The sequence below is a fragment of the Anser brachyrhynchus genome (assembly GCF_964034855.1).
Source record: "Anser brachyrhynchus genome assembly, chromosome: Z".
Classification (NCBI taxonomy): domain Eukaryota; kingdom Metazoa; phylum Chordata; class Aves; order Anseriformes; family Anatidae; genus Anser; species Anser brachyrhynchus.
Window position 1 is genome coordinate 41209947 of NC_137697.1, and position 27206 is coordinate 41237152.

General features: G+C 41.3%; 1 protein-coding gene across 1 annotated transcript in view; it reads right to left on the minus strand.

Annotated features, from left to right (window-relative positions):
• Positions 1 to 27206, minus strand: part of CNTNAP4 (contactin associated protein family member 4) — a 195208-nt gene that overhangs the window by 122910 nt on the left and 45092 nt on the right. The window contains exon 3 of the mRNA XM_080573552.1: positions 23412 to 23605. Within this exon, the coding sequence (XP_080429678.1) occupies positions 23412 to 23605 (194 nt within the window). The remainder of the gene's footprint in view (positions 1 to 23411; positions 23606 to 27206) is intronic.

The following is a 27206-nucleotide window of genomic DNA, read 5'->3' on the forward strand; positions in this document are numbered from 1 at the left end:
AGAGAGCTTGAGTAAAAATACAGTCAGTTATACAATTGCAGACCATATAGCCAAATTCTGGTAGAACTCAGGCATTCCCTCAGACTGTCTGAAATAGACCTATTAAAAACTCCTCTGCCATGTTAAAAAAAGATAAAGACAAGTCTGAAAATTAATGTCATGAACACTCAGTGACAGAAAAAAAGGACAAACTGAAACTTTATTTGAAAGTACTTTGAGGAGGAGAGAGAAAAATAGTGAAATCCAACCTTGCACCTTGTAAGTCCAGAATGTTTCATAGCATTTTCCAGTGATTTTTGTTTGTTTGTTTTTTTTTTTTAATGACAAAATGAATATCTCACCCCACGTGAAGGAAAGAGTAAGAAAATATTTTGAAATCGTTATTTTGATGAGCATATTTTCAATTGAAATTTTAAAGCATACATTTTTTGTTACAGAAAATAAAAATAAAAAACAGAAAGGAAAATATGCTGGATGAAATAAAAATATATGTGGAAAATTTGCCTTAATAAGCAAATAATGCAAGTTAGAACAATTGCAATGTGCTTTATCCAAGCTGAGGAAAACATATAAGGTTAAACAGCCATTTAATCCTTCCTTAAATGAAGTTTGGTTTTGAGGAAATTAGATATGGATACTTAATCCAATTAAGGATATAGCTGTTTCTTACTGTTTCCCTGTAGTAAACTAGAATTTGTTCTTCCTAATACTTCATCTTCATATTTTCATACTGTTTTTTGGAGCTTTAGGATTTTGTTTTGTTTTGTTTTCTCTTTCTCTTTTCAATTTCCTTTATTACATTTTTAGTTGATTTATAATCTTTAAAATCAATTTCTTAACAGTTTTTTTTTTTCTTAAAAAAATTTAAACACATTGGTTGACTCTTGAACTTCTTATCAACAAGAATATTATGGGTAAAACTGAAGTATGGCCATTCTGTGCTTTACTGATATTATCCCAACTTCAAGAAGAAAAACATTATTGTGTTGCATATTTTTTATTATTTACACTATTTTTCTATCTATCTATTTATCTATTGCTGCTTTGCAAATGTCAATCACCATACAAATTTTTCTAATCTTACAAATACTGCCAGTACTAGCTCTAATTTCTGCTGGTATTCTTGAAGGCATTTTTAACGCTTTTAGCTTCCCTTATCTACAACACCAGGGGCAATGTGCTGTGTTCCTAAGGCTCACCATCACAAACAGGATTGGAAGGTTCAGAGTAATTCAAAAGATTAGATATTTTTCTAATATCAAATATCTAATTGGATGATTGAAAATGCACTCAAGTGACCTTGCAGAGGGGAATACATAAAGCCTGGAGAGTAGTCATGTAGGAAAACACATATATCATACTTATTACTATTTTTCTTTTGTGTGTTTAACAAGTAGAAAATCTGTGCATAGATAACATGGGTATTTGGTAGACTTAGAGACATCCTACTGGATATGTTTGAGGTCCTTGCATTAGCATAGAGATCAAAGCACAGTGAAGATCAATGCTTAGTGGTAAACTATGCCTGTGTGAACCCTTGATTAACAGGTATAAACAGACAGGTTAATGATCCTCTATCATGGACCAAGCTCAGTGGCGCCTTGTGTCCTGCTTGTGTGCTTCTGCCCAGGTGTGAAAGAAAATAAATGTACTCTGCATTTCAGCAAAAATTTCACCTCTGGTTGTTCCTGCTGCCTCACAAAGCAAAAGCTACTACGATAAGAAGCTTTTTTCCAGTGTTAGACTACCCTCTCAGTAACTAAATTTTTCTTAATATGCAGTCTGAACCTTCCTTCTTTTTCTGCCCTTCACAACAAATTAGAAAAGAAGTGAGAAAAACAGAATGCATAATTAGATGTTTCTTCATATTATGCCATTTTATTAATGGTTTGGTTTTTTCCAAGATGCAAAGTACTTCAGCTGTTGATGAAGTCATTTACATGAGGCACTACCTTAAGTGCTCATGTTCAAGTTACCAGATTACGTAGAATGGAGGTTTAGAGAGTAATTTAGCTTTATATTGCAGCAAATCTATTTGAAGATAGATAAACTATAGATGTCACAGTATCTGAATAATCATATGCAGGTTTTAAAAAAGAAATATATATTATCATGCTATATGTCTGTTACAAGTTAAAAAACCTGGGCAGTACTGTGAGGATCTTGTTTTTAATGTCAGCCTCCTGGAAATAACTATGAGTTAGTCACCCAATTATTTTGAATTTATGGCCTCCAATTCCCAAATACCATGTACAAGAAGAGGAGGAAAAAATAAAAATAAAAAAATGTATATATATATATATATAAAATTATAATTATAATTAGGAGATTAGAGTCCAGAAGCTGCCCCATGTTAGATAAGGGCCAGTTTCATCTGGCTCCAAAAGTGACCCGACACTGGCTAGAACGGAGCCAATAAGAGATGTTGTTTGCTCCTCTGTGAGAACATATTTAAGAGAGGGGGAAAAAAAAAAAAAAGGTGCTGTGCAACAGCACCTGGGAGAAAGAGGAGTGAGAACCAGCCCTGCAGACCTCAAGGTCAATGCAGAAAGAGGGCACTGGGTGCTCCAGGCACTGAAGCAGAAGTTCCCCTGAAGCTTGTGAAAATGCCCATGCTGGAGCAGATGGATCTGGCCTGAAGGAGGCTGCGGCCTACGAAGAGTCTCTGCCAGAGCAGGCCCCAGGTCAGAGTTTCAGCATGCGGAGAGGAGCCCACAGCGTAGCAAGTGATCTACCAGGAGCTGCCACCCATGTGTGACCCATGCCGGAGCAGTGTGCTCCTGACAGATGGACCACCTGGTACGGATCCCTATTTGGAGCAGTTCTTGAAGAGCTGCTGCCTGTGGGAAGCCCACTCAAGATCAGTTCAGGAAGGATGGCATCCTGTGGGAGTGGCCCCACACTGCAGCAGAGGCAGAGAATGACCATGAAGAAAAGGCTGAGATGAAGTGTTATGGACTGACCGCAGCCCCCATTCCCCTGTGCCATTCATGAGAAGGAGGTAGAGGAGCATGGATGGGGGGAAGGTGTTCTTAGTTTGCTCTTAGTTTCTCATCATTCTAGTCTGCTAGTGTTAGGCAATAAATTATTTTAAGCTCCCTATTCTGATCCTGTTTTGCCTGTGACGATAATTGTTGAGTGATCTTCCTGTCCATATCTCAACCTGTGAGCCCTTTTCATCATATTTTTTCCCCCTTTCCCATTGAGGAGGGGTAGTGAGGGAGTGGTTGTGGTGGATCTCCAGCTGGGTAAAACCAGCACAGGGCAAAAAATGATTGAGGATAATGCATATCCATGTTATTACTATGAAGTCAATTTCTTAAGTGTCAACACCAAAACAAGAATAATTACCCATTCTTTGCACTTGCAATGCAAATGTTTGTGCTGGCTTAGCTGAAGACACACAAACAACAATAGCTAACTGCTATCCATTTTGTTTAATTGTTCCTTATAGTATTACTATATATTTCATAAATATAATATATATATATTGCATATATACTTGTACATATGCATATATGGTTTTGTTGTTTCGTTTTGTTGTTTGTTGGATTCAAATAAAATACAGATACAAGAAGACTGAAAGATTACCTAGAAATACTGGGATTCAAAGAGGCTGTGAAAGAATATCAAAATTCACCATTCTAAAAAAAAAAAAAAAAAAAAAAAAAAAAAAAGCATCTTAGAGGCAATTTGCTTTAATTTTATTTTTGTAATAAAACTTGATACCTGGTTAATTTAATGATTACAGAAATTGTTGCAAATTTTTATTTTCTTAGTTTTAAGAGAGAAATCTATCAGGAGAATAAAGAGAAAAAATACTGTTTTTTTCACCAGATGCTGCTGCAAATCTAAGGAAATTCTCTAGGGAAAGTTCAGATACAATACTATCAGAGCAAAATAAAAAGGTGTGTTTACTAGGTTCCTTTGGGAAATTTTTGAAGAGACTCTGTCAAGGTATTTTGACATAATGAAAGACCAACAGATTGTATAGGTAATCTGAAGAGTTTTAATCCCCCAATTGTGGTGCTGTATCTTCCATTATTTGTGGAGGAGGGCTTTTTTGTGAGAGGTGGGAGGAAGACAAATGAGAAGAGTTAAGGAGAAAAGTCAGATATCTAAGTAGAGAAAGATACATGAACTACACCCATCATGATACAGGAGGAATGGTAGGATTATTAGGGTAAAAGATGATTTTTCAAACTATTTCAAATTTTAAAAACAAAGAAAAATTACAGTCACTAGTAATAAAAAAATAGGCATTTCTAATATTCAGATTAATTCTTTACTAAACACTGAAAAAATACATCACAATAATCTTTTTATTAAAGATGTGGACCTAATTATACTTGTTAGCACTGTTAACAAGTGTTAACAATTGCATTTACAACATTTATTTATTTCGTTATGGATCTAAGGGCTTTCCCACTATGGCACCTACAGTTTAACATCTCTCAGAATTGTTCGGCTGATCAACTACCTTGACCATGGAAAGATGACTAAATGAATGACTGGAAGTTAAATATACATATATATTTTATATATATATATACATATACATATTCTATCTATCTATCTATCTATCTTTCTATAAGATTAGAAAACTGGAATATAGCAGCAGAACCAATAGTGTAAACTATGCAAGGTAGTGCAAGATATGTAATAAAATGCAGGCAAAAATAGTACATCACAAAAGGCAACTCTAATGAAAAAAAAAAAGTAGTTTAGCTTTTTAAATATCACAATATGTCTAAGAAAGAATTTCAGGAATATAGCAACACAATTAGCTCTAATACTGAAGAGAAATAGATTGGTTTTTCTTTTCAGTTAAAAAAAGTCAAAGCTGGGATTTTTTTTACGTCCAGATTTTTTTTTTTTAATGTAGAAACAGAAAATTGATGAATTGATGTGTTTGTAATGATAACATACAAACTGATAGATGTTACTCTGAAAATACGAGTGTACTTACTGTAGTTAGATCTCTTTATGAGTTTGATATCTCAGTCTTTCATGAACAGTACATGGATTAAAGCAATCTAAACTGTGAATATAAGCACAACCAAACATACAAAACATTCACGATGCCTATTCCCCCTCGTCCTGTCACCAGGCACGTGGCAGAATAGACCAACCCCCACCTCTCTACAGCCTCCTTTAAGGTACCTATAGAGAGCGATGAGGTCTCCCCTGAGCCTCCTCTTCTCCAGGCTAAACAATCCCAGCTCCCTCAGCCGCTCCTCATAAGACTTTTTCTCCAGAAACCTCACCAGCTTCGTTGTCCTTCTCTGGACTCTCTTGAGCACCTCGATGTCGTTCTTGTAGTGAGGGGCCTCTGCAAGGCCTTTCCACCCTCATCCAAGTCCACAACTCCTCCAAGTTTGGTGTCGTTGGCAAATTTGCTCAAAACACCAAGTCCTACATCCAAATCATTTATAAAAACATTGAAGAGGACTGGCCCTAAAATGAAGCCTTGGGAGACCCCACTAGTGACCATCTGCCAGCCTGATGTCGCCCCATTAACCACAACCCTTTGAGCCCTGCCCGTCAACCAATTGCTCACCCATCGTATGATGTTTCTGTTTAGCTGTATGCTGGACATTTTGTCCAGTAGGATCCTGTGGGAAACCGTGTCAAAAGCTTTTGATGAAGTCCAAAAAGATCACATCAGCTGCTTTCCCTTGATCAACTAGATGGGTGATCTTATCATAAAAGGAAATCAGTTTTGTTAGGTAGGACTTACCCCTCGTGAACCCTTGTTGGCTGGGACCAATGACTGCATTGTCCCCCAGGTGCACTTCAGTAACTTCAAGGATTATCTTTACCAGGCACTGACATGAGACTGTCAGGCCTGTAATTGCTAGGGTCTTCTTTCTTACCCTTCTTGAAAATCGGTTCAACATTTGCCAGCTTCCAGTCTACTGGGACCTCTCCAGATTCCCAAGATCGTTGAAAAGTAATTGAGAGAGGTCCCGTGATGATGTCAGCCAGCTCTTTAAGCACCCTGGGATGAATCCCATCCGGACTCATGGACTAGTATGGATCCAGGTGGAGCAGAAAATCCCGCACATGTTCAGGGTTGGTTGGGATTTTGTCATTCCCACCGTCATGGTCATCTGGCTCAGGGCACCCTGGGTCCCAAAGCCCATCATCAGTGTTGAAGACCAAGGCGAAGAAGGCATTAAACGTCTCTGCTTGCCTATGTCCTTGTCTGTGAGGAGACCCTCCCCACCTAGGAGCCGACCTATGTTTTCTTTGGATCTCCTTTTTCTGTTCACATATCTAAAAAAAACCTTTTTTATTGTCTCCCACAGTTCTGTCCAGCTTCAACTCTAATTGGGCTTTGGCCTCACAAATTTTCTCCCTACAAACACGAATAGCATCCCTGTATTCCTTCCATGTTGTCTGACCCTCCTTCCAGCAGCCGTCCATTTTCTTTTTTCACCTAGGCTCCACTAGAAGATCCCTGGTCAACCAGACTGGCCTTCTGCCCCACTTGCCTGACTTCTGATATTTTGGAATAGCCTGATCCTGTGCTTTTAGGAGGCAGTGCTTAAAGACTGACCAGCACTGATGGACGCCAATGCCTTCAAAAGCAGTTTCCCAGGGGACCTTGCTGACTAGTTCCCTGAGCAGCCTGAAGTCTGCTTTCCCCATATCAAGGGCTGAAGTTTTGGTGGCAGTTTTCCTTCTGTCACCAGAAATTCTAAACTCAACCACTTCATGGTCACTACGACCGAGACAGCTGCCAATTGCCATGCCTCCCACAAGACCCTCTCTGTTCTCCAGCAACAGATCTAAAAGGGCACTTGTGATTCTGTGATTCTGATAAGGGTAGATGGGAAGGGGAGGTGGGCAAGGGCTCGCCTACCACTCTGAACAAGAACCTGCCTCCATTCCCCCCCTTGGCCTAGGTCCTCTCCTACTGCCTCGTGGGATGAGAGAATTTTTGTCTTCTGCGTAGCAGGAGACATTTGTGCTATGGCAGGCTTGTGAGTCTGTCTGAGAGAGGGTAGAGTACACCTGCACCAGTCAATTTCTCTCTCTGACTCCCTGATGCTCTTGAGCCTGCTCACCTCCTCCCAAAACTCCGCTACCTGGCTGAGCAGTTCTTCAACCTAGGCACACCTCCCACAGACATACCTCTCACTGCTGCTGTCAGATACTGACAGAAGACTTGGGCACACCCTGCAGCCCAAGACCTGGATGGCTGTGTGTTTCCCCAAGCCCTCTGTCTGAGTAGCCACATCGGTGACTGCGGCTGGAGAGGCCGCAAGAGATGCAGAGGCCATGGTTTTCTGCCTGGTGGATACCATGACCAGGTTCCTCGCAGGCAGGTTACAAGTACCGAAGGGAAAGACCGCAACAAAAGAGCAGCGAAGGGCCCTCCCTGCTTGCCCTGCCTGCGCAAACTGTCGCGCCCCACCCTTCTGACGCACCACACCCTGTTTGCCCGTCCTGGTCACTTGCGCTCCCTAGAGGCTGCTTTTGAACGGCCAAGGAGGGGGCGCTGCTGGCTCCGCCTACTCCTCGTCAGCCTCCCTTGCAAGGGCTGCCGGGTCCTGGTGGCTCCCTCGGCTGCTTCGAGTGGCCTCGATGCCGAAAAAAAAAGCCCTGCCTCTCTTGATCCCCTGCTCCACTGCAGAATGCGTCTGCCCCAGAGCCAATCGCCTCGGCAAGTGGCTGCGAAATGGCGGTGGCACCCGATTTAAATGGCCCACCGCTGACGCTGCTGGCTCCACCTACTCCTCGTCAGTCTCCCTCGCGATGGCTGCCGGGTCCTGGCGGCTCCCTCGGCTGCTTCGAGTGGCCTCGATGCCGACAATCCTTTTCTGCTAGATGTACACAGTCCCTCATGAACTAATTCTCTTATAAGGTTTGTGTCATTTCAGAAAGAACTAAATGGAAGTGGTAAGAAACATCTTAGCTCTTTGTATATGGTAACTGGGGGGGGGGGGGGGGGGGGGGAGGGGTGGAGTTATCACTATCAGTAAAAAAGAAAATTCCAAAATTTCTACTCATGATTGTGAGATAACAGGTTTACATGGGTCTGTAAAATTTGTCCCAGTACTGAACTTTGCAAAACCTGAAGCAGCAAATCAGATGTGTGACTTGAATTTTCTGTGATTTTTTTTTTTCTCTGAGAAGAACAATCTTGATGTCACTTCTTAATCCTGGCAACACTTCTTGGAAATACCGCTGTGTCCGCATGAGTCCACACTGTTGGAAGAGTTCATTAAGAATAATGTACTTTCAGAAAATAGTCTGTCTTTTAGGAAGGATAGACTGCTTTTATGCACCAACACTGAAGAAACCTACAAAAATGAGAAACTTGTAGTCTGTAGTTAAGCGTCTCTAATTAGGTGGTATTAAACCCTGTCAGGAACCAAAGAAAAGCATGTCTGCTTCTGGATTTTTTTTACCTGGAGCATGGAGACACCATGCCATCAGAAATTCATGCTCAGATTTATTTGAAAACATCCTTAAAATTGTCTGAGGCAGTTGTCTGGCATTGAAAATTGTAGATAAAATGACTCAAATTTGTCACAGGTAGTCTCAGAATAGATAAGAATTTTATAAGGGAACATTAAGTACAGCAGGGATTGGAAGAACAATCTGTATTTTAAAATACAAACAAAAGTCTAAATAATTTGGCCTAAAATACACAATATGCTGTGATCTGGGAAAATAAGCAAGAGGTATCACAGGTTTCCCTGTAGAATTATAGGGACAAACTGATCTAATGATATAAGGTGCAAACAAAATCAAAGGCAGGCCACAAAGAGAAAACAGGATATAAAATAATTGCAGAACAGTTTCCATCTTGACTGCAAGTAAAGAATAGCTGTTGTTTCACGGTATATCACTTTTATTGTAGAAGTCTCTCAGCTTCTAGCATATCCCTAAGAAATATCTTGAAAAAGTACTCAAGTAAATCAACAAAAATGAACCATAACTCGATAAAAGTGCCTTTTACAGATTTACAATTATTTCCATAACATTTAAATCATTGCCCTCAGTGCAATTGTATTTGTCGAGTCCAACTAATCCATATATTGTAATCATTACTCTTCAATACACCTTACCCAGGATAGTGACAAAAAAAACTATGTCTGAATTGAGATAATTGGGAGAGCAAGAAATGGAAAAGGTATCTTTTCATTTCTAGGTGATGAGTTAGAATTCAGTCTAGCTCAGCAATGACTAAGTATCACTATCTAAATAAAGACTGACTGATAACCTGTGTAAAAGGTTTTGTTGATCTTATTTGAGTAAGTCCCTAATGGACTGGTCCAGCATTCAGTACACCAGAAAGCAGTTTGGCCACTTTAGTGTCTCACCAGCTTTTAACTTGGACTGGAAACTTCAATAAAAGGTCCTTTAATGGAACTGATTCTAGGTTAGGATTGATGAACACTACTGAAGTGCAAGTAGCTTCTCCACTTTGTCTGTGCTGTGTTGCATCAAAGTCAATCAAAAACGAATTGGTCCTTTTGCCAAATACACAGTATATTACAAATATATACAATGATGTTATATAAAAATTTTGGTGATAATACTTCTAAAAATATTATTTTTCAACTAAAAAGGTGAACTTAAAAAACAAGATCTCTTGTAGATCCTAATTTCTATTTTTATCCAAATTATGTACAATGGGAATACATTTTTTTTCAAAGAAAAAGATTTGATATGAAGAAGAATTTCAAGATTTAATAAAACTGATCTTGATTTATAAGAGCTAATAGATAGAAATATATGGTACCCCACAGTATCAGTTATCCCGTACTGTTATAAAAATACTATAATATGTACAGCTTAAATGCTAACATTATCAGAAGATATTTAAGTGGCTCATAAAGCTTTTGAACAGTGGAATGTTGCTTATAGCAAAACTTTTCATATGCCCTTCTCATCTATACTACCTTTCTCTTCTTCTGAATGCGTTCTGAGAATTAAAATGGTTTTACTAAAGAGAACTTTATTGAGGTTCCTTTTTAAATAGCACTCTGTAGGATGGTGTACTTATGCAGTAATTTGGTACTCCTGATATTTTATTATCAGGAATTAAGTCAAATCATTTACAACACCTTCCAAGAAAATAATTGTAACATAAATGTAATTTTTTCCCTCCCCCCTCTTGAATTCTACCTTGCAAGGCATTAAATCTGTTAAAGATGCAGTGAATGGATTTGTAGAAAGTGTTCAGAAGACAAGGTTTGTATCTTCAAGTGCATGAATGTAACCCAGATTAAAATCTATTCTAGTAGTAGATTTCTCTCTCTCTCTCTCTCTCTTAATGGGACAAGACTAAGTCTTTTGATTTCCCTACCAAAGCTAAAATGGTTCTGTAGGAAATGAGAATAAATAATGGCTTTTTAATGAAATAACATTATACACTCAATTTCTGTACACTAATTAATTGAATATGTTTAAAAGAAATAGCAAGATTCAAGAAGTGACCCTAAAAGGCATACACATTCATCTCACAATCAGAAGTCATACTGGAGCTGATCAGGGCTGACCATGATTAATTCACATAATAACAGATAAATTTCAGTGTTGTTGAAACGGTAGTAATGCATGCAAACCTACTTTTATTTCAATAAAAAAGCCTCTCTATCCACTGTTTTATTGTTTTTGTTATTGTTTGTTTGTTTGCTTGTTTACTTTATGGCATCATTCATAAAAATGAAAAATGTATTCAAGTGATTTGGAAGGCTACTAGGCTTCCCAGCATGACAGCAATTTCTGTGCAGGAATGACTCCCCAGAAATCCATATCTGACAGTCAAGCACATGTGGACACTGCAGTGGCAGGCAGAACAGAAACAGGTGCTTGCTATTGGGTGTAAGAGCCAAAATAAAGTTTTTGTTAATTATATGCACTTATAGCTTAATGGAACATTAACTATGATATATTCACAATGTATGAACAAAGGTCAGAATTTCTCAATGTGGCTGAAATTCTCTTTTTTTCTTCTACATCTTCTACTTCTCAACTGGTTGAGAAAATTCCTCTCTGGTTAAGGTTACTTGTTCTTTGTTGATTTGACTTTACATTAAATGTAAATAATGTATAAAGTTATTTTTTGTAAATTTGACTTTTTTTTTTTTTTCAAATACATCACATATGGTCAACAGCAAGTTAGCCGTGTGCTTTGGCAGACAAATGAGTCAACCATATCCTGGGGTGCTTTAAGCATGACATTGCTAGTCAGTTGAGGGTAGTGATTGTCCCGCTCTGCTCTGTGCTGTTTTGGCTCCACAAAACTGTGTGCACTTTTGGGCACTGCAATATCAGAAGGACATACAACTATTAGAGAGCATCCAAAGGAGGGCTTCAAAATGGTGAAGGGTCTGGAGGGCAAGACGAATGCGGAGCAGCTGAGGTCGCTGCATTGGTTCAGCCTGCAGGAGACTGAGAGGCCTTGTGGCGGCCTACAGCTTCTTCATGAGGGGAGCAGAGGGGGTGGTGCTGAGCTCTGCTCTCTGGAGACTGCAACAAAACCCAAGGGAATGGCATGAGCCTGTGACAGGGTAGGGTCTGTCTGGAGGTGAGGAAAAAATTCTTCAATGACAGGGGGCTTGGGCACTGAAACAGGTCTCCCAGTGAAGTGGTCAGGGCAGCAAGCCTGCTGAAGTTCACAAAAAGTCTCGGCAATGTTCTCACACATGTGCTTTTGATTTTGGGGGCTCCTGAGTGGAGCCAGAAGCTGGACTCAAGGATTCGTGGGGGTCCCTTCCAGCTGGGGACATTCTAGCATTCGATGAAAACTCCCAGTCACAGACATCCATTGCGTGTCCATGCAGTGGGACAAGCTGGAACACACTGCGACCATTTCTGGCTGTCCTGCATCTGCCAGACCAAGAGGCCATTTTGGAGGGAATGGCCTGGGCACCAACCTCTTCAAAAAGCCCAACAGGCACAAAGCCTGTGACTGACCAGGCCCTGGCCACCCCAGCGCCATGAAGACACCGGGCAGGAGACGCAGGGCCCCAGTGAACCCTGTATTGGAGCTGTGACCCCAGGCAGCTGCCGGGGCAGACAGGACTGTGACATCACCCAGCAATGGGATGTGACCTCATGGCCCTCGCTGCTCATATTGGGGTGCCAGCAGAGTCTGTCCCAAGCCTGGCTCGTGCCTGGAGTCCTGCTGAAAGTGTGTGCGAGGCTTGGAGTGTTGAGCAAGGATTTGGTGGGGCTGTGCTGTGGGGTCGCTGGCAGCTGCTCTCTGTGCCTGTCCCCACAGCCAGTGCCTGTGTTTCCCTGGCCCTGCCTGGCTCAGGCAGTCGGGGCCCCGTGGGGCACGCTTGAAGCAGCACAGGTGAGCTGTGTGGGGAAACGTGCCCCAGGGCAGCCCACAGGGGGCATGGTATGGCCCAGCCATGGGACTGGGGCCAGAGGGTTTCCTACTGAGGGGCCAGGGCACTGCCACTGCTCATCCTGGCACAGCCAATGATCCTGGCCTCTCTCCTTCTTGCAGCATGCACCTGTCACAGCGTCACCTGTTTGCACCTGTCACAGCGGCGCCAGTGAGGGGAAGCAGCTTCCCAGCCTGCTGCAGCAAGACAACTCCATGGCCAGTGAGGCTGATATGACCTGCCCTGTGTGCCAGGGGACCCCAAAGGATCCCAGCTATATCAGCCCCTGTCTGCACCAGTTCTGCTTTGGCTGCATCATGCGCTCGGCCAAGAGAAGTGCCAACTGCCACCTCTGCAGGCAGGACATCACCTCCATCTGCTACTCCATCTGGTCAGAAGATGACTTTCTGGAGGTCCAAGTTATCTGCTGAGCAGAGCCCCAAGATGATAGCCACCAAGATGAGCAGGAGGCTGCTGAGCTGGTGCCCCAGACTGCAGTGAGTGGCCTCATGCCCAAGGAATGGGCAGCCCTCTTCAGGGACTACCCAGATGTCCTCGGTCCGCTACAGCCCTGGGTGCACCAGCAAGCTAGGGAGTTGTTCGTGGCTGCCTGTTGGGACCAGGATGTACTGGAGGCCAACATCATTGCTTGCTTGTGCCACTGTGGGCTGGCTGAGGAGGCCTTGGTCCAGGGGCTGCAACCATTCCTGCAGGGCGAGACAGTGAGCTTTGTGCACCAGCTCATTGATGGAACCGTGGAGATGTGTAGTGACGAGTTCCTTGAAGAGCTTGGGCTCCTGGAACCCCCTTCTGCCAGCCAGCACCAGAACGGCCCTGAGGTGGACTTTGAGGGCTCTCACAATGCCAGGGAGCCAGAAGAAATCCCTGCAACCACCCTCAGCCCTGCTGCCTCCCCCCGGGAGACTCCTTTCCCCAGCCTGCTCTCCTCCAGCAGCCCAGAGACTTCTGATATTGAGGAGCTCCCCAGCATCTCCAGTGCTGCCCTGCGTGGGGGTGCTGGCCACCTGCCCACCGCACCCATCCCCAGGGAGCAGGAGAAGTCCTTCACAGAGCCTGGACAAGCAGCTGCAGAAGATGCTGTGGTGCAGGGCTTGCAGCCGCAGGCCCTCTCCTGGCCAGGGCAGGGACAGCTCACATGGGGGGCCCCGGTGCGTCCCAAAGAGAAGGGCTGACAGGAACCCAGGCTCTCTCCAGCCCTGCAAGAGACAGCCCCCCCCATCCCTGCCCCCCCCCCCCCCCCCCCCCAGCACCTTTAGCAGGACATGTTTCTTTTCCAGTAAACAAAATATAAGTGGTGCCACTCCACAGACAGTGTCTTAGTATTCTTCATAGAGTCACAGAATCATAGACTCATACAACCATAGAATCATACAATCATAGAATCATATAATCATACAACTGTAGAGTGGCTCCTGTTGGAAGGGACGTTAAAGGTCATCTAGTTCCAATCTCCCTACCATGGCCAGGGATGCCACCCACTAGATCTGGTTGCCCATGGCCTCACCAAACAATGTCTTGAGCACCTGCAGGAATGGGGCATCCACAGTCTTTTGGGCAACCTCTTCCAGTGCCTCACCACCCCCTGAGTGAAGAATTTCCTCCTAACCTCTACTGTAAATCTCCTCTCATTTAGTTTAAAACAATCCCCTGTTTTCATGTCATTAACAACAGTTTAGCCCTCCTCTGGACCCGTTCTTACAGACCCGCATCCTTCTTGTGCTGGGGAAACCAGGCCTCTTGGACACAGTACTCCAAATGAGGCCTCCAAGAGCAGAGTAGAGGGGTGCAATCACCTCCTTCACCCTGCTGCCCATGCACCTCAGTCTGACCAGCGGGTGCTTGCTCAGCCATGCAGTTGTCTGCCCTCCCTACTTGCTTTCTTATATATGGAGATGTAGAGTTCTTGTGCTCTAAGGAAAACATCTTTAAAGAGTTGCCAAATCTGCTCAGCTCCTTTGTCCATAAGGACAGTGTTCCAGGGGATATCATCCACTAGGTCTTTAAATAGCTTGAAGTTCACTCTTTGGAAGTTCAGGGTCCTGACTTTGCTCTTCATCAGGCCCTGTAGTGGGCTTACATGGCAAAGTTTGGGTAGTGGGGGGCCGTAGGGATGGCTTCTGTGAGAAGAATCCAGAAGCTGCCTTATGTTAGATGGGGCCTGCTGCTGGCCAGAGCCAAGCCAGTAAGTGATGTTGTTTGTGCCTCTGTGAGAGCATATCTAAGAAACAAAACAAACAAAAAAACACACTGGTGGGTAGCAGCAGCTGGGAGAGAGAGGAGTGAAAAACAGCCTTGCAGATACCAAGGTCAGTGAAGAAGGAGGGGTAGGAGGTGCTCCAGGCATGGAGCAGAAGTTCCCCTGTGACATGTGTAGAGGACCATGGTGACTCAGGTTGTCCCCCTGCAGGCTGTGGTGTACCATGGTGGAGCAGATTTCCGTGCTGCAAACCATGGAGGAGCCCATGGTGAAGCAGGTCCATCTGCCCTGAAGGAGGCTGCGGCCAGTGGAGAACCCCTGCTGGAGCAGATTCCAGGCCAGACCTGTAGCCTGCAGAGAGAAGACCATGCAGGAGCAGCTGATCTGGCGGATCTGGCAGGAGCTGCTGGCAGATCTGGCAGGAGCTGCTGCTGTCTGGGGGGGATCCAGGCTGGAGCAGTTTGCTCCTGGTGGATGGACCCCGTGGTAAGAATCCATAAATAAATAAATAATATAAATAAATAAATAATATAAATAAATAAATAAGTAGCTTCAATAGCATACACATAAAGATACACATTCGTAGGTCAAACACATTTATATTTACAATAAAATTAAAGAAAATCTAAAATTGATTTGCATTAATCCCTTTTCAAGATTAAACTAATCCGTCTCAAAGGGAGAGATTTTTAGGCATTTTATAATTAAGAACAACTATTTCACTTGGAAATTATATGCAGAACAGAATTGTACCAACTTTTAAAAAACTGTTAATATTGATCCTACTAATTGCAGCCTGAGAACTCAAACCTTAACATAAGTTTCAAGAACAACGCAGAAAATACTGAGAGAATTAAAAAAAAAAGAAAAAAAGAAAAAAAAAAGGAGAGAGAGAAGAAGAAGAAGAAGAAGAAAAAGGCTGATAATTATGTCAGAGCAGAAAGAAATAAAAATCACAGAATCATAGAGTTGAATCATAGAATCCCCGAGTTGGAAGGGACCCATAAGGGTCATCGAGTCCAACTCCTGGCTCCACACAGGTCTAACCAAAAATTCAGACCACATGACTAATTGCACAGCCCAAACACTTCTTAAGCTCTGACAGATTTGGTGCAGTGACTACTTCCCTGGGGAGCCTGTTCCAGTGTGCGACAAGCCTCTCAGTGAAGAACCTCTCACTAATGTCTAGCCTGAACCTCCCCTGTGGCAGGTTGACACCATTCCTGTGGGTCCTACCACTGGTCACTAAAGAGAATAGATAGGTGCCTGCCCCTCCACTCCCCCTCATGAGTAAGCTGTAGACCACAAGGAGGTCTCCCCTCAGCCTCCTCTTTTCCAGGCTGAACAGGCCAAGTGATCTCAACTGCTGCTCATACGTCTTCCCCTCCAGGCCCTTCACCATCTTAGTAGCCCTCCTCTGGACACTCTCCAACACTTTCATGTCCTTTTTGTACTGTGTTGCCCAGGACTGCACACAGTACTGGAAGTGAGGCCGCACCAGTGCAGAGTAGAGCGGGACAATCTTCCCTTGACCGACTAGCAATGTCATGCTTGATGCACCCCAGGATACAGTTGGCCCTCCTGGATGCGAGGGCACACTGCTGGCTCATATTCAACTTGCTATCAGCCACAACCCCCAGATCCCTGTCTGTGGGGCTGCTCTCCAGCATCTCATCCCCCAGTCTGTACGTATAGTTAGGGTTGCCCCGTCCCAGGTGCAGGACCCGGCACTTGCTCTTGTTAAACTTCATGCAGTTGGTGATCGCCCAGGTCTCCAATCTGTCCAGATCTCTCTGCAAGGCCTTTCCACCCTCATCCGAGTCCACAACTCCTCCAAGTTTGGTGTCGTTGGCAAATTTTCTCAAAACACCTTCGAGTCCTACATCTAAATCGTTTACAAAAACATTGAAGAGGACTGGCCCTAAAATGAAGCCTTTGGAGACCCCACTAGTGACCATCTGCCAGCCTGATGTGGCCCAATTTACCACAACCCTTTGAGCCCTGCCTGTCAACCAATTGCTCACCCATCGTATGATGTTTCTGTTTAGCTGTATGCTGGATATTTTGTCCAGTAGGATCCTGTGGGAAACTGTGTCAAAAGTTTTACTGAAATCCAAAAAGATCACATCAGCTGCTTTCCCTTGATCAACTAGATGGGTGATCTTATCATAAAAGGAAATCAAGTTAGTCAAACAGGACCTACCCCTCGTGAACCCATGTTGGCTGGGACCAATGACTGCATTGTCCCCCAGGTGCACTTCAGTAACTTCAAGGATTATCTTTACCAGGCACTGACATGAGACTGACAGGCCTGTAATTGCTAGGGTCTTCTTTCTTACCCTTCTTGAAAATCGGTTCAACATTTGCCAGCTTCCAGTCTACTGGGACCTCTCCAGATTCCCAAGATCGTTGAAAAGTAATTGAGAGAGGTCCCGTGATGATGTCAGCCAGCTTTCTAAGCACCCTGGGATGAATCCCATCCGGACTCATGGACTAGTATGGATCCAGGTGGAGCAGAAAATCCCGCACATGTTCAGGGTTGGTTGGAAGTTTATCATTCCCACCGTCACAGTCGTCCAGCTCAGGGCACCCTGGGTCCCGAAGCCCATCATCAGTGTTGAAGACGGAGTCAAAGAGGGCATTAAATGTCTCTGCTTTGCCTATGTCCTTGTCTGTGAGGTGACCTTCCCCAACAAGTAGCGGACCTATATTTTCTTTGGTTCTCCTTTTTCTGTTCACGTATTAAAAAACAAAAACAAACAAACAAAACAACTTTTTATTGTCTCCCACAGTTCAGTCCAGCTTCAACTCTAATTGGGCTTTGGCCTCACAAATTTTCTCCCTACAAACACGAATAGCATCCCTGTATTCCTTCCATGTTGTCTGACCCTCCTTCCAGCAGCTGTACATTTTCTTTTTCTGCCTAAGCTTCAGAAGAAGATCCCTGGTCATCCAGGCTGGCCTTTTGCCCTGCCTGCTTGGCTTCTGATGTTTTGGAATTGCCTGATCCTGTGCTTTTGGAGGCAGTGCTTAAAGACTGACCAGCACAGTGCTTAAGGACTGACCAGCTTAAAGACTGACCAGCACAAGAAGCAGTTTCCCAGGGGACCTTGCTAACTAGTTCCCTGAGCAGCCTGAAGTCTGCTCTCCCCATATCCAGGGCTGAAGTTTTGGTGGCAGTTTTCCTTCTGTCACCAAAAATTTTAAACTCAACCGCTTCATGGTCACTATGACCAAGACGGCCACCGATTGACATGTCTCCCACAAGACCCTCTCTATTCTCCAGCAACAGGTCTAGGAGGGCACCTTTCCTAGTTGGCTCCCTTAGCACCTGCACCAAGAAGTTATCATTGAGGTGTTTTAGGAACCTCCTGGACCTGCTCTTGTTGGCCATGTGGTAATCCCAGTTGACATCTAGCAAGTTGAAGTCCCCCGTAAGGAGAAGGGCAGTTGATCTTGAGGTATCTCTTAGTTCCTCAGAGAATAATTCATTGGTGTCATCATCCTGGCCGGGTGGTCTGTAATGGACTCCCACAATGACATCCCCTTTATTTGTTCATCCCCTAATCCTTACCCAGAGTCTCTCAACTTTGCCATCGCCAACTTGAAGTACCACATAGTCTAGCCCCTCCTTCACGTACATCACCACCCCCCCACCTCACCTGCCCTGCCTGTCCCTCCTGAGGAGCCTGTAACCATCTTTTGTGACACACCATTCACAGGACTCATCCCACCACGTTTCGCATATGCTGATGATATCATAGCTGTGGGACTGGGCCAAGACTTCTAGCTCATCCATTTTATTCCTCATACTGCTTGCATTTGTGTAGAAGCACTTCAAATGCACCTTATTGTATGCAGCACCTTGTGGAGCAGACCAAAGGACCTCACTAGCACACAGTCCCTCTGATTCTAGAGTGCCATCCCTTAGTTTATCACCATCAGGCCTGGTTTTATCCCTTTCCCCCTTCGACTCTAGTTTTAAGCCCTATCTATCAGCCCCACTAACGCCTAGGCAAAAATCCTTTCACCCCTCTGAGAGAGGTGCATCCCATCTGGTGCCAGCAACCCCGGTGTCATGTAGACCTTCCCGTGATTAACAAACTTAAAGTTCTGCTGGTGGCACCAGTCTCGAAGCCATGTTTTGATGAGTTGAGTCTGCCTGTCAGCATTGATCCCTCCTATCAGAAAGACAGAGGCAAACACAGCCTGTGCCTCTGATCCTTTAACTAGTTGCCCCAAAGCCCTAAAGTCCCTTTTGATCACTCTGGGACTTCTCCTTGTTACTTTATCATTACCAGTCTGAAAAAAACAGTAGTGGGTAGTACTCCGTGAGCCATACCAGGCAAGTGACTTTCCTGGCAATGTCTCTTACGCATCCCACAGGGAGGCAGCAGACTTCCCTGTGGGTTGGGTCCGGATGACATTCCAGGGCCCTCTGTCCCTTTCAGAAGGGAGTCCCCCATGAGGATAACCCTTCTTTCTTTCTTGATAGAAGATGTAGTGATGCAGCGGGTAGATTGCCTTGCCTTAGACACCCCTTCCAACTGGGATGGGCTTTCATCTACGTCGTTGTTTTGACTGTCATGTTCTAGAGTCTCATACCTGTTATATAAGGGTAGATGGGAAGGTGAGGTGGGCAGGGACAGGGCTCGCCTACCACCCGGAGCAGAAACCTGCTTCCATTCCCCCCTTGGCCTAAGTCCTCTCCTACTGCCTGGTGGGATGGGAGGACTTTTAACTTCTGTGTAGCGTCTGCCTGGTGGGATAGAAGAACCTTTATTAATTGTGTTGTGGCAGGCTTATGAGTCTGTCTCAGGGAGGGTAGAGTATGCTTCCACCAGTCAATTTCCCTCTCCGACTCCCTGATGCTCCTTAACCTACTCACTTCCTCCTGAAGCTCCACCACCAGGCTGAGCAATTCTTCAACCTGGGCACACCTCTCACAGGCATATCTCTCGCTGCTGCTGTCAGACACCAACAGAAGAGTCAGGCACACCCTGCAGCCCAAGACCTGGATGGCTGCGTGTTTCCCCGAGATCTCTGTCTGGGTAGCCACAACAGTGACTGTGGCTGGAGAGGCCACAAGAGATGCAGAGGCCATGTTTTTCTGCCTGGTGGATACCATGGCTGGGCTCTTCACGAGCAGATTACAACCACTGTTGGGAAAGACCATTGGAAAACAGTGGTGAGGTCTCCCTCTCCACTTAACCAGCCTGTGTGAATTGCTACTCACACTGCCACGCCATGCCCTGACTGACGCACCATGCCCTGTTTGCCCATCCTGATCACTTGCACTCCCTAGGGACCGCCTTTGTATGGCCAGAGAGGGAACACTGCTGGCTCTGCCCACACCTCATCAGCCTTCCTCGTGAGGGCTGCCAGAATGGGTATGCAGAGATTTTTGTCAAAGAAAACTACTGTTACAATAGTTAATCTATAATGAGAAGATACCTAGTAACTGTAATGGTGTTTGAGAGAGGGAGTTAGGAGAATATAAGAATTTACTAACTTTTAGAGAATTTACTAACTTTTTAGAAAAGGGGGGACTGAGAGAGGGAGTTAGGGGAATCTTATCAAGTAGAGATAGAGTGCTGACGGCATGAAACTAGGATCCTACTTAGTGTCTTTACTAACTATGGTGCTTGTGCAAATTAATTAAAGCAAGAAGCCTTGGGCCCCTTTACCAAAGTCAGTCTCTTAATAAGAGTGTGAGCCTATCTTAAGAAACTGGTAGAAACTGGTCCTGCGGATGGACAAGATCCAAGAAGCAACTGAATCTGCGCAGAGACAAGAGGTCATCTAGCAGTGACAAGGAAGAGTCATCAATCTTCATCCCCACGACCCCCGAAGACCACCACCAGAATACACTGCGCAAGTGCAGATGGGAGAAGTTTATGGAAATGACTCCTTGGAACTAATTTTAGTATGAAGCGGGGACAGGTTATGAATATGTATAGGTGTATTGTGGCATATGCAACTCTTTGCTGCATATAACCATGGCAAGTTGCCGCGTCAGGTGCGCACGACTTTGGCGGGACTACCCTCTGTGCTGCCCAGCGCTGAATAAACATACCTACTTTACAATCTTACTGATTGTGGAGTCCGTTTTCCGCAAGTCAGTGTTAGTCTTTCAAAAGTATCTTTAGTACTTAACACTGAAGGCCAAATGGCTTCTATATCATGAAAGACAAACTCCTTACAGGTGTAAGATAGCAAGTAAGGCATACATCAGTAAACTGTAAATGAGGAGACTGAGACCAAGATACATTACATGGGTAAAGAACAGGGTTGCCACAACTCATTTAAAATAATTTCCTATTAAGCAAAGAATTAAAGACACCATATTTAGCAGCCAAAGAGGTGAGAGGGGTTCATCTCACTCAGCTTCAGAATATTTAAATTTAAATGAGAACAAACTGATAATGAATCATTTTGTAGTCGGTGGGAGGAAAAACAAAATACTTATATTGGACATGATTCAATTCAAACATTTTTAGGGTGACCATTCTTTCAACTGAACACTCTAAAAAGGTTTAGACTACTAGATCATTTGCAGATGTTTTGATAGTCTTTTTTGCTTCTCAGTTATAAAAATCTTACAGTGAGTGAAAAATTGCAAGAGAAAGGTTTATGAAATAACCACATGGCAGAATAAGACAATAGAGGACTTTCATCCACAAGTACCATTACAGTTACATGTCTCAGTGATGACAGGAGCTCCAGAACCACAAAGATAAGCCAAAAAAATGACAAAGAAAGTTTAAAATTAACTTTTGGAAAGAAAAAAGTAGGGAGCTATGAAATTGTACAAAAAAATTTGTAACATTTCTACTCAGTTTTAGAAAGATTGGGTACAAAATATAAATCTTTGTAGGCATTGAAGGATTCTGAAGTATTTATAGCATCATGGAACCCTCAAAGCTGGACATCTCCTGTATTTCTAATGCACAATATCAGTCAAAAAAGGGGAAAAAAATACCTCTAGTAAGAAATCTTGCAATAGGCCAATGGCTCAATTAATAATAATAATAATAATAATAATAATAATAATAATAATAATAATAATAATAAAACATAATATGTATTATAAAATGTGGGATGCTCTTGTCTGAAATGAACTTGGACACTTCATTTAAGAAGAGTTAATGTAAACAGATAATAGTCAAAGAAAATCTATAAAGGAAATAGAGATTTAAGAGTTTAATTCCATAGACAATTGTCTATGTTTTGGTTTAGAAAGGAGGAAATGTATTCCCTAAAAGCAGATTTCCTAAATAAAGATACATAAAATAAAATAAATAAAATAAAATAAAATAAAATAAAATAAATAAATAAAATAAAATAAAATAAAATAAAATAAAATAAAATAAAATAAAATAAAATAAAATAAAATAAATAAAAAATCAATAGAGTATCCCTGAAATTGATGGTTTACATCCTTAAATTATGCATCACTGCCTGCCAGCCGTATCTCCAATCTGCATTGCAAACATAAACACAATATATTTTTTATTAAGTTTCAGAGCATGGAATGGCCTTACTTTTCCCCTCCTGCAGATTTAAAAAAGTCCTGACATAATCAGGATAAATACTGCATCAGTATTTAACAATTCAGGGAATTTTTTTACTGGTGGCAATATACAAGAAATAACTATCTGCATCAGTAGATATGTTCAGTAACAATAAGGGATTTCAAAAATGCCCTCACTGAAGAGATCAAACATTTCCACCTCTCAGATTTGTTTTATCAGCCTGTCTGAAGATGGGCAAGGACAATGTTGTAGCAGCGTATGCTCATTTAACATTTGGAAGATTGTTTTTCTTTTCTCACTCCCCACAGCCATATGGATTAGAAACTCATTTATTTCTCTTTGTTATGAAAACACAAGCCGAAGCAGAAGTATGAAGCAAATTCAAAAGGAAGTATAATTATGCAGCAAGTAAGCAACTGCATAATCTCATTATACCATAGATGGGGTTTAACAATAAAAGTGTTAAGAACATTTAGAATTGAAAGTCAACAAAATTAAAATTCATAAAATGAAATACATTTTAACATAAAGTTTAACTGCAGCAAGAAACAGCTGAAGCCTAAAGCCTAGTACAATTCAAAAATGAATCAGATCTCTTCTGTATGGTTAGAAGAATAGAAGTAACTTGACAGGTTAAAATCAGAGAACAGAGATACAAAGATTATTTCTGTAGTCCAGACTGATAATCACTGAGGATCAAGGAAAGAGATAACTGTGGTCTAAATTATCATTTAATCTGGTTTGGACATTATCTGTCTGGCATTGAGAATCCTCCAGTCTCAGTAAGTTTCACGTGAATAGAACATGACGAGAATAGCAAGATATATTATTAACTACAAAGCTAAATGGGCTGCAATTTCAAATCAAGATCAGAATCCAGACTTTATATTAGAGGACCAAAATTGAATCTACATGAAATGGTTCTTGCTGTATCTCTTAATATTTTTTTTTCAATTTAAAAAATAAATAAATAAATAAAAAGTTTGATACCGTGGGATTAATACTTTGGGAAAATAAATTTATCATGCATAGCAAGACAAAAGAGATTTTGCAGTCTTCAGAATACATCCCCAAGATGTTAATAGAGTAATGGTAAATCTAGCTTTTTGACGTTTGTTTGCTTTTCAATGCCCCTTATCTTGTCAAAAGCTAGAATAATTTGGATATCTAATTATTTAACCATTTTAATTGTGGTTCTTTATATTCCACTGCTTTGCTTGATATACATCTGCAATAAGGTATAGCATGAGTACTTTTAGTCTTCCTGAGAAATGTAGTTCTTATTATTAAGGAACATACCCAAGTGCTTTCTTCTTGACGATACTGCTTCCAGTTTCGTCCACTGTCACTGAACATCAGAAGGTAACTTGTTACCCAGTCGGAGCTCCCATAACCACCTTGAGTAGCAACAGCAGTTATCTCAGCTCTTTCACCAAGATCAATCTGAAGCCATTGATATTTATTGGACACAAGTGGAGACCAACCACCAGCACCTTAAAACGAATGAAAAAGAACAGAAGGAAGTTAACACACTGATATATATTTATATAAATGAATTCAAGATATACCATCACCCAAATTGTTCAGATACTGTGTAGCACCTATTAAAAAAATTGTTGTATAGACTAAGGTTACGATACAATGTAACCATCATGAACTTTTTTACTTTTTTTTGGTCTAAAATTAATTTTGTAATAAATCATCAAACTAATTCTTATTCTATTAAACCAAGCTCTTAAAATAATAATAAAAAAACTCTGAATTTTATTTATTATTTTTATTTATTTTTATTTTATTAGACACCACAATTTTATTTTCCATGGACTGTCTGAGCTCCTAAAGTCCCTTCTAACCTGAATGATTCTGTGCGATAGTTCCACAAGACTTGGATATACAGATTTGTGTATGAAGAAATAAAGCACAGTTAGATGATGAATTTACATTTGCCTCTTAAAGTGACTAGCAAATTTGTATGAAAAACAGTAAGACCGTATGAGGTCTACACATGCAGTTCTAACCAAGAGACAAACTGGCTTGTGAAGATAAAATGTAACCTAAAATACACAGCTACATAAAATTCCTAAACCATTCTAAATAATCAGAAAGACATATAGAAAATAATAATAATACAGGACATCAGTTCAGTTTTCTCTTGTCTTCCTTAGTTTGCCTTTATTTAATCAAATAAGGCTACTAAGTCCTCTGTAAAGTCAGCCAAAAAAAAAAAAAAAAAAGGACCGATCACAAAAAATGTTATAAGAGTAAATGTTTTTAAATGAATATACTTTGCATTTTTTTCCAAGCACATATATGTTTAGCATCTTGTGGGTTTTATTAGAGGATAAGGTGACAAAAAATGCTAAAAGATTCATTTTGTACACACACTCTTGGATCTAATGCAGACTCACCCTCAGATATTCTTGAAATATACAGAAAATACAGAAGAAGCAATACAACTGGTTTCCACAACAATCAATAAACACTATATTATTCGGAACATTTTTATGCTTGTATGGAGTTTGTTATGCTTAACATTTTGTAAATAAAACATCACATATGGCTTAATTTTCCTCAAAGGTATTGAGTCAAGTTTTCAATATTACTTCCGTAAGGAAAAAGAAATAAAAGTATACTCAGGCATTGACAATATTTAACAATAAAATGGTTGGAATTCACAAGCCACAAAAAGTGAGGTTCATTCTTCAGATAAAGGAAAATGGAAATAGTTTTAAAAATACATAAACCTCCATATATGTAAAAATCCTTTTTTTTCTTTTTTTTCCAGATATTTCTGCACTAAAAACAAACAAACAAACAAAAAAACCACACACCCCCAAAAAAATTACCAACCAACCAAAAAAAAATAAAAAAATAAACCACCCGTAACAGATACCCATAAGTGAAGTTTACAGGCTTTTGAGCTTTTTTCACTTTTTTTTTTTTTTATTGTTTCTGCTCTTAATCTAAATTCAGATTTTGAACTTCATGCAAATAGTGTGAGATATTTTGCATTAAGTCCTTTGCCTGTTATTCATTCCTCCCTAAGACTAAGCATCAGATGCAGTATATACCTATGTCCTCTATAGTATACACACAATTTTTCTGTGATTATTTCATGAACCAGCTGTTTTTCATGGAAACCATAGCTAAGTGGAGATTCAAGTTTTGATTTCAATATAATTAGTGATATATTTATTTAGCAAACTAAGTGAAAAACACCTACAGTTAGTCTCACTAGTGACTTGAAGACCACCATTGTATCTCACCAATGTCCTTTCCCCAATACATTTAAAATACTTTTTGAAATGATGATAGGAAAACAATTTTGAAGGAATATGAGTGTAACTCAAATAACAATGTTCGTATGTGTAAATTGAAGAAATGGGCAGGAATTGAAAGTTTCTGAAAGATTCTGAAGATTCTGTAAAAACTCAGACACCTCTAATAGTGAGTTCTGACACAAGTTACATTTTCCCTTAAGTGAACATATAACTGATGGCATCAAACCGTTGAAATACAGTCACATGTCTGATGATGGCGATCAAGAAGCAAAGAGAGAAATTACATAAGACCAGTATTCAGTGAAAATGAGAACAATATAAAGGTAGTATTCCGCACCTGAAGCACAGACAAATGCATAGATTTTGTCACATTAGTCTGTTTTCAATTAGAATGTGTGTGTGGTAGCATGTGGAAGGTGATAAGTAATTTAAATTGAATTTCCTCCTTTGCATACTTTATTTCCCAAAATCTGCAAATGAGGAAAAATTATATAAAAACAGATTTAGAAGAGTCTGCTGTTAACTATTTTTATGGGAATTAACCAAATAATTATTTATTACATTAACAACAGTGTATAACTCAGAAAACCCAGTGAAAACAAACACACTTCCTAATGCAGGCAAAGACAAGATCATTTATATTCACCTATATTTTCTGTAATGTAAAGGGCATCACTAGGTAGAAAAGTATTTATTTCTTTAAAATAAAATATTTGACATTTGTTCCATGTTTATTTTCAATCTTCTGTGCTGTAATAATCCATTCCTCTCTGAGAAGGATCTATTCTGTCAGTACTTTAAGGTCTGTCTGGAAATTCTTCACAGTCAACAGCAACATAAGTTTATAGGGGCATTTACAGATGGCAGTAAAACAATTTGCCACTTCCAATTTCAAAGAAATAAAAAATAAAGATTTCAGATGTACTATATTTTGCACAGAGAGCTAATTAATATTTTTGATTTTCTCACAAAAGTAGAGATAGCCTCCCATAACAAATAGCTCTGAAAAATATATTTTAAAATATTTTAGTATTCTTCAATGACACCATGTAAATCCCCTGTTTACAAGGCTAGCTGTTGGTCACCCATTCAGTAGCTCTTGATTTCTGTGTTTTCCATGGTTTTGTTCTTAGTGATCTTTCTAGAACAGTATCTGGGCTCTGAAAGTACTAATAAGCATCAATGGCCCTGCTCAGCCTTGCCCTTTGCCTTGCCCATGGCATAGGACCACATCTGAGATCAAACAGCCCTCCTTAACACTGTCAGACTCCTCCAATGTTTTTTGCTTAATTTCTGGCGTGAAAGAACCTCATAAAATTACTCATCACCAAATTACTTACATTATACCTTATATCACTAAAATTACTAATATATTTGTTACAGCAAAACCAAGGCTGCAAAACAGAGCCTGCCAGAAGTTTGATCTCTGCAAGAAGTACCACTGAGGTCATCAATATTTCTGAAGCAGTGCCCTCTGAGAAATCTGTCCCATTTAGCTTCTCCCCTGAATGCAGGCTCATGCAAAACTGTCATATTAAACTACTCTGAAAGATTATACTGAATTTAGGACAATCTCTAAACTATCTAGAAAAATCCCTCATCTTCCTTTCAGGTAAATTCAGTTCTTCATGAAAATGTCTTCTTTCCTACTTAGAAGTTTCCAACTCATATTGGTACCTTGAAGATTCCATTTGCACCATACCCATCTTTGCACAACCCTCCCCCGCTACCCCTCCCCACCCTCCCATGTCCTGTCTCCTTCCACTTTCAGTGGTAGGGCTTTCTCATTGTTTAGACGAATATAGCATACAAC